General features: G+C 39.7%; 1 protein-coding gene across 10 annotated transcripts in view; it reads left to right on the forward strand.

Annotated features, from left to right (window-relative positions):
• The window catches only part of ZYG11A (zyg-11 family member A, cell cycle regulator), a 72,185-nt gene that overhangs the window by 27,624 nt on the left and 32,186 nt on the right, over window positions 1–12,375 (forward strand). For 7 of the 10 annotated variants that reach the window (XR_009221818.1, XM_058552436.1, XM_058552438.1 and 4 more), the window contains exon 3: window positions 2,323–3,074. The exons of 2 other annotated variants lie outside the window; for them this stretch is intronic. Coding sequence is in view for 6 of the 8 variants with exons in the window: in XM_058552436.1 (XP_058408419.1) it covers window positions 2,323–3,074 (752 nt within the window). In the remaining 2 variants the exon portion in view is untranslated. Of the gene's footprint in view, window positions 1–2,322; window positions 3,075–12,375 lie in introns of those variants that run through there. One more of the 10 variants, XM_058552442.1, reaches the window with a different exon arrangement.

The following is a 12,375-nucleotide window of genomic DNA, read 5'->3' on the forward strand; positions in this document are numbered from 1 at the left end:
AAGGAGGTCTGGGTGTCACATTAAAGCACCCACTACACTGCCATTTCCCCGTCTCCAAAATGGCTTGACTATCTACCTTGTTGTTCAATGACTTAGGAGTCATTTTTCATGCCTCCTCCCTCTCCCCTTGATTCTGTTGAAACATTTTCTACTTTCAAAATATATAACTCAAACATTCTTTTCTTCCTAGCCCGTCAGTGACACCTTTTTTCTTTCCTGTCCCCTGGCCTCTCAGGTGGTTCACTTTTTTGCCCCTCGCCCAACTCTGCTTGCTACACAGCAGAGAACAGTTCTCTTGTACTGTAATCAGATCTGTCCACTACTCTGTCACTCTTTAAACGCTTCTCCTTGTACTTAGGATAAAATGCCTCTTACTTACCCTGGTCTGCAAGAGCTGACTCTTGCCTCTGTCTCTAACCTGTCAGATGCTGGTATCCCCTCACCAGCTGTGCTTCAGCCATACTGGTTTTCTCTCATTTCATAGAAAAAGCCAAGCTGTTTCCCATATCAGGATCTTAGCTCTTCTCTCTATCTGGAATGACAACTACCTTTGCTTTTCACATCTTTTCAGTCTCAGCTTAAATATTACCACCTCAAACCCCAGAGACAGAAGGTTCTTGTCTTCCTTCTCCCTCTCCCCACCCCTATATTATGTTCTTGTTTGTTTCCATTAGAACACTTACTACATTTTTAATGTTGGTAGCATTCTGTTTGTTTTGTATTTTCTTGTATCTGTATTCTCCCTCTAGAATGTAAATAAACTTCATGATAGCAGGAGCCATATCTGTCTCATTCACCATTCTTGGCATCTAGCATAGCACTTTGTGTACAGTGAGCTCTTGATGTTTGTTAAATAATTGTATGAATGAGTGTACTAAGTTCCTCCTCAAAGACTGAAGTATGGGGGCTTCCTTCCTCCTGTCTTGGTAGCACAGCCCAACTCAAACTGGGAACCTGGGAATCAGTTTATATACCTTTTTCCTCAGCCCTTTCCCTCAGCCTGTTCAGCCACATGTTCTGTCAGCCTGAGTTTAAATTTTCATCTCTCATCGTTAAAATCATTAATAATCTCTTGCCCCATCTCACTCCCATCAAACACCATCCTAATTCTTTTACATTGTCACATAATTGGACTTTCTAAAAATATAATTATGACCATTCGTTTTTTGCTTAAAAATTTTGAGTTGTTTTTCATAGGGTAGAAGTCTGAGTTTCCTAGCTGTGTGTACGGGCCCCATCTGTATTTTACCTTTCCCTCCACTCTCATTTCCAGCCTTGCCTCCCATTGTACACTATGTTTCAGTAGTGCTGATCTATTCAGGGTTGTTTCGAATAATCTACTGTTATAGGCCTCCATGTTTTTGACATGTTTTTCCACCCTTCACCTTCCCCCTGGCAAACTGATATTTAGTCTTCAAAACCTTCCCCAGGGGCCAACCTGGTGGCCTAGTGGTTAAGTTCTCATGCTACGCTTTGGCGGCCTGGGGTTTGTGGGTTTGGACCCTGGGTGTGGACGTACACATTGCTCATCAAGCCTTGCTGTGGCGGCATCCAACATACAAAAAATAGAGGAAGATTGACACAGATGTTAGCTCAGGGCCAATCTTCCTCACCTAAAAAATAGACCTTCCCCAGAGTTAATCTCATCTGTACTAATTCAGTACCTGGTGTGTACAAATCACTACTGGATGTAATACACTATTGTAATCATTTATTTACCTGATGTGTCTTCCTAGACACAATTCCTTGTGAATTCCTTGTGGTCACAGGTGTTTAATTACCTTGTGTGCCCATTATTTAACATGGATCTCACACATAGAAGGTGCATTGGTAAATCTTTTCTAAATGAAATCTAGTACAGCCTACTTATTTTACACGTGAGGAAAAAGAGTCCCAGAGAGGTGACTTGTCATATTATATAGTAGTGTTACTTGCATATTATATATCCTGTACTCATCCATTTTCTTTTCTTTTTTTCTGTGAACAGGGTTACTACGGATAAAACTGTGAGCTCTGAAGTCAAACTGGCTTTGATTCCTGATTCTGCCACGTTTTGACCTTGAGCAAGTTACTTAACCTCTTTAAGCTTCAGTTTCCTCAGCTATAAGATAGTAATAATAATAGTTCTGTTACAGTAGTATTGCAAAGAGTAAATGAGATAATCTGAGTAAAGGGTTTAGAACAATGCTTGGCACAGAGTAAGCAGTAAATGTAGTCATTATTGTTATTGTTAGCATCTGTCATAGTTAATTGGCCACAATGCCTCCTGGAAAAGACATGAGATTTAGTTGTTATTACAAGGTGGTTCTGGTTCTCTTATAGGAAAGCTGACTGATAGAACAGCGAGCATTTTCCGGGGCAACCAAATGAAACTGAAGCTGGTCAATATTCAGAAAGCTAAAATCTCTACAGCTGCATTCATAAAAGCCTTCTGCCATCACAGACTCATTGAACTGGATGCTACTGCAGTGCACACTGACCTCCCAGTCCCAGACATCATAAGTGGACTCTGCAGCAATAGCTGGATCCAGCAAAACCTCCGGTGTCTCCTGTTGGACTCAACAAGCATCCCTCGAGATTCAAGAGTGCTATACTTTGGTCAGCTCACTGGTCTTCGCATTTTAAGTGTTTTCAATGTTTGTTTTCATAGTGAAGACCTGGCTAATGTTTCTCAGTTACCAAAACTGGAAAGCTTGGATATCTCTAATACTCTAGTCACTAACATCTCTGCCCTCCTTACCTGTAAGAATCGACTCAAATCTCTCACAATGCACTATCTAAAATGCCTGACCATGACCAAATCGCAAATTCTCGCAGTCATTAGAGAACTTAAATGTCTGCTTCACCTTGATATTTCTGATCACAGGCAACTCAAATCAGATCTGGCTTTTCATTTGCTGCAGCAGAAGGATATTCTGCCTAATGTTGTGTCACTGGATATTTCGGGTGGCAGTTACATCACCGATGGAGCCGTAGAACTGTTTATACGGCAGCGGCCTGCGATGCAGTTTGTGGGACTTTTGGCTACGGATGCTGGTTATTCTGACTTCTTTACTACAAAGCAAGGCTTGAGGGTTTGTTCTTATCTGAAATGTTTGTTTTGTTTGTTCAGAACGTTATTAAGCTCTTGTTTTTTGTCAGAATCTGTATGAGGTATAAGGGTTACAAAGACAGATAAAAAGTCCTTGAGGAGCTTAACAATAATTACTGTGTAGCTACTATGTGATAGGTTGTGAAAATATAACCTTAAACAAGATACAGTCCTGGCCTCTGTGACTTCTAGTCTACTTGATAATGATAAGTACAACCATTTATACATTACCTCCTATGGGCCAGGAGTCACGTTGTGCATGTTGTTTTCTACTTTAATCCTCCTATTTTACAAATGAGGACATGGAAGCTCAGGGAGGTTAAGCTACTTATCTGTAATCATAGAACTAACTATTAAATGGTAGAGCTAGGACTGGTATCCAAGTCTTTGTGACTCTTAACACTTGTGCTCTTTACCCCTATTAACAGCTAAATATAATTAATCAGGCAGGTGATCAACATGGCTAACACCATTTTTGGTTAACATATGACAAAAAGCAATTTTAAAAAACCCTTAAGAAAGAAGTTTTGAACATTGCCAGAATAAATTTGTAGGCGCTTATGGTGTTTTTTTTTTTTCCTTTTTTTTTTGCTAAGGAAGATTCACCCAGAACTAACATCTGTGCCAATCTTCCTCTATTTTGTATGTGGGTCACCACCACAGCATGGCTGACAAGGGGTGTAGATCTGTGCCTGGTATCTGAACCCATGAACCTGGGCCGCCAAAGCGGAACATGCCAAACTTAACCACGAGACTGTGGGGCTGGCCCTATGGTGCTATTTTTAAAGCAGCATATATTTAAATATTTATGTTCTAGAATATTTCTTTGTTTTTATTGAGGTCATAATAGTTTATAAGATTGTGAAATTACACTTGTATATTATTATTTGTCAGTCACCATATAAATGTGCCCCTTCACCCCTTGATCCCACCCCCAACCCCCTTCCTCTCTGGTAACCACTAAACTGTTCTCTTTGTCTGTGTGTTAGTTTATCTTCTACATATGAGTGAAATCATACGGTCTTTGTCTTTCTTTGTCTGGCTTATTTCGCTTAACATAATACCTTCAAGGTTCATCCACATTGTAAATGGGACAGTTTTGTCTTTTTTTTATGGCTGGGTGGTATTCCATTGTGTGTATATATATATATATATACACACACCAACATCTTCTTTATCCAATCATCAGTTGAGAGACACTTGGGTTGCTTCCACTTCTTGGCTATAGTGAATAATGCTGTAGTTAACATAGGGGTGCATAAGTCTCTTTGAATTGTTGATTTCAAGTTCTTTGGATAAATACACAGTAGTGGGATAGTGGGGTCATATGGTATTTTTATTTTTAATTTTTTGAGAAATCTCCATACTTTTCCATAGTGGCTGCACCAGTTTGCTTTCCCACCGGCAGTGTTTGAGGGTTCCCTTTTCTCCACATCCTCTCCAATATTTGTTATTTTTTGTCTTTGTGATTATAGCCATTCTAAGAGGTGTAAGGTGATATCTTAGTGTAGTTTTGATTTGCGTTTCCCTGATAGTGAGTGATGTTGAACATCTTTTCAGGTGCCTGTTGGCCATATGTATATCTTTGGAAAAATGTCTGTTCCTATCCTCTGCCCATTTTTGGATGGGGTTGTTTGTTTTGTTGTTGTTCAGCTGTGTGAGTTCTTTATGTATTTTGGACATTAACCCCTTATCAGATATATGATTTGCAAATATTTTCTCCCAGTTAGTGGGTTGTCTTTTCGTTTTGGTCCTGGTTTCCTTTGCCTTGCAGAAGCTCTTTAGTCTGACGAAGTCCCACTTGTTTATTTTTTCTTTTGTCTCCCTTGTCCGAGTAGACATGGTATTTGAAAAGATTATTCTAAGACTGATGTCAAAGAGTATACTGCCTGTATTTTCTTCTAGGAGAAAATTTATCATTTCAGGTCTTACTTTCAAGTCTTTGATCCATTTTGAGTTAATTTTTGTGTGTGGTGTAAGATAGTGGTCTACTGTCATTCATTTGCATGTGGCTGTCCAGTTTTCTCAACACCATTTATTGAATAGAATTTTTTTTCTCCATTGTATGGTCTCTTATTTCTTTAGAGTTAAGCTGACTCTGTCCCTTTCCTCTTGTCTAAGTTATTACTGTCACAACTTATTCCATCTTGTGTTGTGAATTTGTGGTTAAAATAATGAGATTGTATTTTTTTATGATGTTTCCTTCCCTTTATCTTTAATGTTATAATTGTGTGCTAACCTGTCCTGATAGCTGCAATTTTCTGATTCTGTCTGTTTATCTCCTTGCTCAAGGTTTTCTAACCCCTTTCTTTTTTTTCAGGTATGAGGGCCTTCTTGAGCATTTCTTGTGTGTGGAGGGGTCTTGTGGTGATGAACTTCCTTAGCTTTAGTTTATCTGGGAAAGTTTTTATTTCTCCATCAAATCTGAAGGATGTTTTCACTGGATAGAGTATTCTTGGCTGAAAGTTTTTGTCTTTCAGAATTTTGAATATATCATTCCACTCTCTCCTAACCTATAGGACTTCTGCTGAAGAGTCCACTGAATGCCTGATAGGAGCTCCTTTGTAAGTTATTTTCTTCTGCCTTGCTGCCCTTAATATTTTTCTTTGTCATTGACTTTTGCCAGCTTTACTACTATATGCCTCAGAGGAGGTCTTTTTACATTGATATAATTAGGAGTTCTATTAGTTTCTTTCACTTGTATTTTTACCTGCTTCCCTGGGTTTGGGAAGATCTCAGCTGTTATTTCTTTGAACAAACTTTCTGCTCCATTCTCCTTCTCTTCTTCCTCTGGAATACCTGTAATCCTTATGTTGCATTTCCTTTTTTTTTTAATAATTTTATTTATTTATTTTTCCCCCAAAGCCCCAGCAGATAGTTGTATGTCATAGTTGCACATCCTTCTAGTTGCTGTATGTGGGACGCGGCCTCAGCATGGCCGGAGAAGCGGTGCGTCGGTGTGCGCCCGGGATCCAAACCCGGGCCGCCAGCAGCGGAGCGCGCGCACTTAACCACTAAGCCACCGGTCCGGCCCTATGTTGCATTTCCTAATTGAGTCGAATATTTCTTGGAGAATTTCTTCATTTCTTTTTAGTCTTAGTTCTCTCTCCTCCTCCATCTGAAGCATTTCTGTATTTCTGTCCTCCAGACTGCTGATTCTCTCCTCCATAATATCAGCTCTGTTATTTAGGGAGTCCAGATTTTTCTTTCTCTCATTCATTGTGTTTTTCTGCTTTATAGTTGCTTATTTATAGTTTCAATCTCTTTTTTGAAGTTCCTGATTTCATTGAACTATCTGTATATTCTTGTAACTCATTGAGTTTTTTTATGATAGCTATTTTGAATTCTCTGTCGTTTAGATTATATATTTCTGTGCCTTCAGGATTGATTTCTGGGTCCTTGTTATTTTCCTTCTGGTGTGGAGTATTAATATATTTCTGCATACTGTTTGATTGCATGGATTTGTGCCTCCGCATAGTGATAGTATCTGGTGGCAGCTTCCACCTGCTGCCACTGGGTCGGGTTCAAGAGCTGTGTATTCTGAGCCCGCCACAGTCGCTGGCTCCCTCGCTCACAGCTGCTGCTTTTCTATCGCATGTGCAGGCACTCTGGCCAACCGGCTGAACTAGTGTGCCGGGTGGGAGGAGGGGTGCTTTCTTTCGCCTGCATGATCCCGGGGGCATTCTTGCTCTGCCCTTGCTATCTGCTCTCCTGGGGTGCTGGCTTGATGAAGATACTCCCACAGTAGCTTAGTCACATCTGTGTGGGATTTTCCCATGGGCTGTGAGGGAACTTGGAGAGCAGCAGTGTTCCCGTGGAGGGCTGCCCCCTCCTCTCCCAAAGCTGCCCGCAGTCCCACAGCGTGGGTCACTGTCGTTGGGAGAGGGAGAGGAGATCCCCTTACCTCCTTCCACTTCCTCCTAGGGGCTGTCCAGCACCTCCACCTTCAGATGTATGGCTGAGTGGGTCTCTCAGACGTCTTTTGTGTTGTGTGAATGTCCTCTGTTGGTATATGAATGTCCTTTTCCTTGTATCTTAGCAGGGAGAGTCTAAGGAAAGAGCCCACTCTGCCGTGATTCTGTCATCACTTGAATATTTTTACAAACAGTGATTGTCTACCTTAGTTGTGCATTGTAATGACTTTAGAAGTTTTAAAATATGCTCATACCTCTGTACCATCCCCCAGAGATTCTGATTTAACTGTTCTGGGACTTGGCCTAGGCATCAAGATTTTAAAAGCTTTCCAGTAATTCTAATTTGTAACAAAGGTTCAGAACCACTGCTTTACAAGAACCCTTTCTTTATAATTATACCCCATGTAATTCTTCCTAGAGTGAGAGAGTAAAGTGATTTGCGATCATTAGTTGCTTTTACATTTTATTCTTTTGCTTTGAAAATAGCCATCATTTCTTAAAGCCCTTTTAATTTTCTAGCATCTCTAACGAATGTGGAAACCATCAGTTACATCATTAGTCTTGAAATAGAGATATAATTTGAACTTTCAGATTCAATTTGTGTATTAGAGAATTGTTTACCAGGAATGTACACCTAGACCTGTTTCAGATTAAGAGCATTTAATGTCACAATGATCAAAAGACCACAGTGATTAAAAAAAAAAAAGATTTTAGCACAAACTCTTGGCATATACAATAATGTGGGACAAGTGCTGGAATGTTCTATAGAGGGGTTATGCGTGTAGTTAAGATGCTATCAAAGCAAGTACACCAAAAGAAAATGGGAAGTTTTGTTTCAGTAAACTTGCCTAGTATACATGTAAGTTTAGTTTATTTTGAAAATTTAAAATTATGGATTATGTACAGTGTTGGATATTATGGGATGGAGAGGAGAGACCACAGTCTTCCCAGTACTAATAAACACTAAAGATCTTAAACTGGCTTTATGTGGAGTGTAAGGTATGGTAAGTTTAAAAGGTGCATTTTCAGAAAACCTTTTATTTAATAGGAATATATGTATATCTTTCAAATCAGATGCAAAATATACTAGGTATTTTTGTTGTTTGGGTTGATCAAAAATTTGCTTACATTAAAATGGATAAAATGAAATGTTAGCGATAACCTTCAAACTCAACCAAGTTGTTATTTCTTGCACCTCAAATTGTAATGGGCAGCATGTACTTAATTCCTTTAAAATGGGTGGAAAGGGCACCCACCATTAGTATTAAAAGCCATGCAACGTTTTTCATTTGCTAGGAAATCCTGTTGATCCACCGGTGGGGTATAGTAAGAATCCCTTATGAGGACTGTTTTGTAATGGCATCTGCAGGAAGCTAAGGAGAGAGAGGGTGATGCAAGCAGCTGTCTGGTCTTCTGCTTCGTCTTGCTGTGGCTTATCCTTTGTTTCTCTTTCAGCTCTTACATCTGGATGATCACAGAACTTTTTTAAATTTTAGAATATATGCTTTGCTTAGATTCTTTTTTGTGTGTGTGTGAGGAAGATTAGCCCTGAGCTAACGTCTGTTGCCAATCCTCCTCTTTTTGCTGAGGAAGATTGGCCCTGGGCTAACATCTGGGCCCACCTTCCTCTGCTTTATATGAGATGCCGCCACAGCATGGCTTGATAAGTGGTGCAATGGTCCACGCCCGGGATCCGAACCTGCAAACTCCAGGCTGCTGAAGCAGAGTGCGTGCACTTAACTGCTATGCCACTGGGCCAGCCCCCCTTAGATTCTTAATAATGTGTAGGTCCTTGGGCAATTGATCTATGTATAGTAGTTAAAAATCATTTTTGAAATAATCTTTAACTTGCAGATCGCTAATTTTAAAAATTTTGCCACATTTGTTTTATCATATCCTCTTTCTACATACACCTCTTTCTACATACACACAATTTTTTTCTGAACCATTTAAGAGTAGGTTGCATACATCATGCCCCTCTATACTCATTAGTTCTTGAGTTTGTATTTCCTAAGAGCAAGGATATTCTTCTTAATACCACAGTGCAGTTATCAAATTTCAGGAAATTTAACATTGATGCAATGCTTTTATAAAAATAATCTACTCCACATATTTGCAGTGTTGATTATCGCAATAATGCCCTTTGTAAAATGTTTTTCCTTTTAGTCTAGGATCATTTTTGCATTCAATTGTCATTTGTCTTTATAATTTAATCTGGAAGAGTTCCTTTCCTTGTCTTTTGAGAGGTTAATATTTTTGAAGAATATAGACCAGCTTTGTTTTGTTGGTTTTTTCAAGAATGTTCCTCATTTTGGGTTTGTCTGATGTTTCCTCATAATTAAATTCATGTTCTTCATCTCTAGCTGGTATACCATATAAGGGATGCTGTGTCCTTCTTAAGAATATCACATCCTGAGGGCCGGCCCCGTGGCTTAGCGGTTAAGTGCATGCGCTGCGCTGCTGGCAGCCTGGGTTCGGATCCCGGGCGCACACTGACGTGCCGCTTCTCGGGCCATGCTGGGGCCGCGTCCCACATGCAGCGGCTGGAAGGATGTGCAGCTGTGACATGCAACTATCTACTGGGGCTTTGGGGGGAAAAATAAATAAATAAAATCTTTAAAAAAAAAAAGAATATCACATCCTGAAGCAGATACTCCCCCTCATTAGTCATGGTACTTTTCATCACATAGTCAAAGTATTGTTCAGATACTAGGTAAAATATCCAGGTATACATAAAATATTATCTATATAGTATTGTTTCTACACTATATAGATAATATTTTTCCTCTTGCAACTAATAGGCAATATATAAGATAATCAAAGGCTGTCACATATCTTGATCCTCATCAGGCTTTCTGATCTAGATTTAGCGTCCATTGATGATTCTTACCTGAACAAATCTTTTTTTTTAAAGTATTTTATTGAAGTCATGATGGTTTATAACATTGTATAGTTTCAGGTATACATTATTATATATCAGTTTCTGTATAGTCTACACCATGCTCACCACCAATAGTCTAGTTTTTATCGGTGCCTGTTTACCCCTTTTGCCCGACCCCACTCTCCTCCCCTCTGGTAATCACTAATCTCTTCTCTTTATCCATGCGTTTGTTTATCTTCCACATATAAGTGAAATCATCTGGTGTTTGTCTTTCTCTGTCTGGCTTATTTCACTTAACGTAATACCCTCAAGGTCCATCCATGTTGTTGCAAATGGGACAATTTTGTCTTTTTTTATGGCTGAGTAGTATTCCATTGTGTATATATATACCACATATTCTGTATCCGTTCATCAGTTGATGGGCACTTGGGTTGCTTCCATGTCTTGGCTATTGTGAATAATGCTGCAGTGAACATAGGGGTGCATAGATCTCTTTGTACTATTGATTTAATGTTCTTTGGATAAATACCCAGTAGTGGGATAGCGAGATCATATGGTATTTCTATTTTTAGTTTTTTGAGAAGTCTCTGTATTGTTTTCCATAGTGGCTGCACCAGTTTGCATTCCCACCAGCAGTGTATGAGGGTTCCCTTTTCTCCACATCCTCTCCAACACTTATTATTTCTCGTCTTGTGCCTGTCTTCCTCTATTTTATATGGGACACTGTGCCTGTCTTCCTCTATTTTATATGGGACGCTGCCACAGCATGTCTTGACAAGTGGTGTGTCAGTGTGCGCCCGGGATCCGAACCTGCGAACCACAGGCTGCCGAAGCGGAGCATGCACACTTAACCTCTTATGCCACCAGGCCGGCCCCTCTCTATCACTTTTGAAGGACAGTTTTGCCGGATATAGGGTTCTTAGTTTAAGTTTTTTTCTTTTAACATTTTGAATATATTGGCTCCTCTGTCTTCTGGCCTCAAAGTTTCTGGTGAGAAATCTGCAGATAATCTTATTGAGGATCCCTTTTTAGGTGATGATTCACTTCTGTCTTGCTGCTTCCAAGATTCTCTCTTTGTATTTGGCCTTTGAAAGTTTGATTATAACATGTCTTGGTGTGAGTCTGAGTTCATCTTACTTGGAGTTCCTTGAGTTCCTTGGATGTTTATATTCATATCTTTCATCAAATTTGGGAAATTTTTGGTCATTTTTTCCTCACATATTCTCTCTGCCCCTTTCTCTCTCTCTTCTTCTTCTGAGACTCCAACAATGTGTGTGTGGATTTTCTTAGTGGTATCCCACAGGTTCCTTAGGCTCTGTTCACTTTTTTTTGGTGTTTTTGCTTTCTATTCCTCTACAGTTTCCATTGTCCTATCTTCAAGTCTGTTGAGTCTTTCTTCTGCCTGCTCAAATCTGCCTTTGAATCCCTGGAGTGAATTTTTGATTTCGGTTATTATTCTTTTCAGCACCGGAATTTTTCTTGGATTTCTTTTTTAGGTTTTCTATCTCTATTATTCTCTTTTGTTCATACATAATTTTCTTGACTTTATGTCTTCCTTTAGTTCTCTGAACGTCTTGAAGACAGTTGTTTTGAAGTCTTTGTCTAGTGGATCTGCCATCAGGTCTTTTACAGGAACAGTTTCTGGTGCTTTCTTTTTCCTTTTGAATGGGCCATACTTTCCTATTTCTTTGTAGGCTTTGTGATTTTTTTTTTGTTGAAAGTTGGACATTTGAAACTAATACTATGGCAACTCTGAATATCAGATTCTCTCCCTTCCCTAGAGTTTGCTGTTTTGGTTATTGTTTTGGTTTTTTGATCTGTGCTGAGGATCAGCCTGAGGTATAAACTTGAATGTCTTTTTAGGTCTCTTCTGAGCCTTTTCTTGGGCATTCACTTTGGAGTGGACTGCACAAAGTGCAGTCACTTTGGAGTTTCCTCTTTATATGCAGTTGTTTTGAATGTCTTAGGTTTTAATGTCTGGCTCCTCAAATGGGAAAATGAGTAAAATGATGAGGGGGAGCGGGAGGGATACCGGTCCTTTAAATTCCCTGGAAGTCACTTTAGCTGGAGGGAGAGGGGCTTTGAACAGTTGAGGAGGTGCAACAACAGTAGCTGCCCACCTCTTTGCACCTGTTATCAGAAGCAGCACTCAGCGGTCAGAATACAGATCCCTCTATTTGGAGGATAGAGTCCTTTTCCCCACCCTGGCTCCCACAAGCTAAGTGCAAGCTGTTCTAGGAGCACATGCTAGTGGCTGGGGAGTGGGGGAAAGATCTAAAATTAAATACATTAAATGCTCATCGTCTGTTCTTTTGCCAGTTTCCCCACTCATCTCTTGATTATGTGAAACTCATCCTCTAGTAGATTTTTTAGGACGTGGATTTGTGTCCATATTCTCTAAGTTCTTAGAGTTCAGTCTTTTATAGCTTTGATATTTGAAGGATAGCTTGGCTGGATATAAACTCCTTTGCTTACCCTTTTCTTTCTTT

This window comes from Diceros bicornis, chromosome 13 (genome assembly GCF_020826845.1).
Source record: "Diceros bicornis minor isolate mBicDic1 chromosome 13, mDicBic1.mat.cur, whole genome shotgun sequence".
NCBI lineage: Eukaryota > Metazoa > Chordata > Mammalia > Perissodactyla > Rhinocerotidae > Diceros > Diceros bicornis.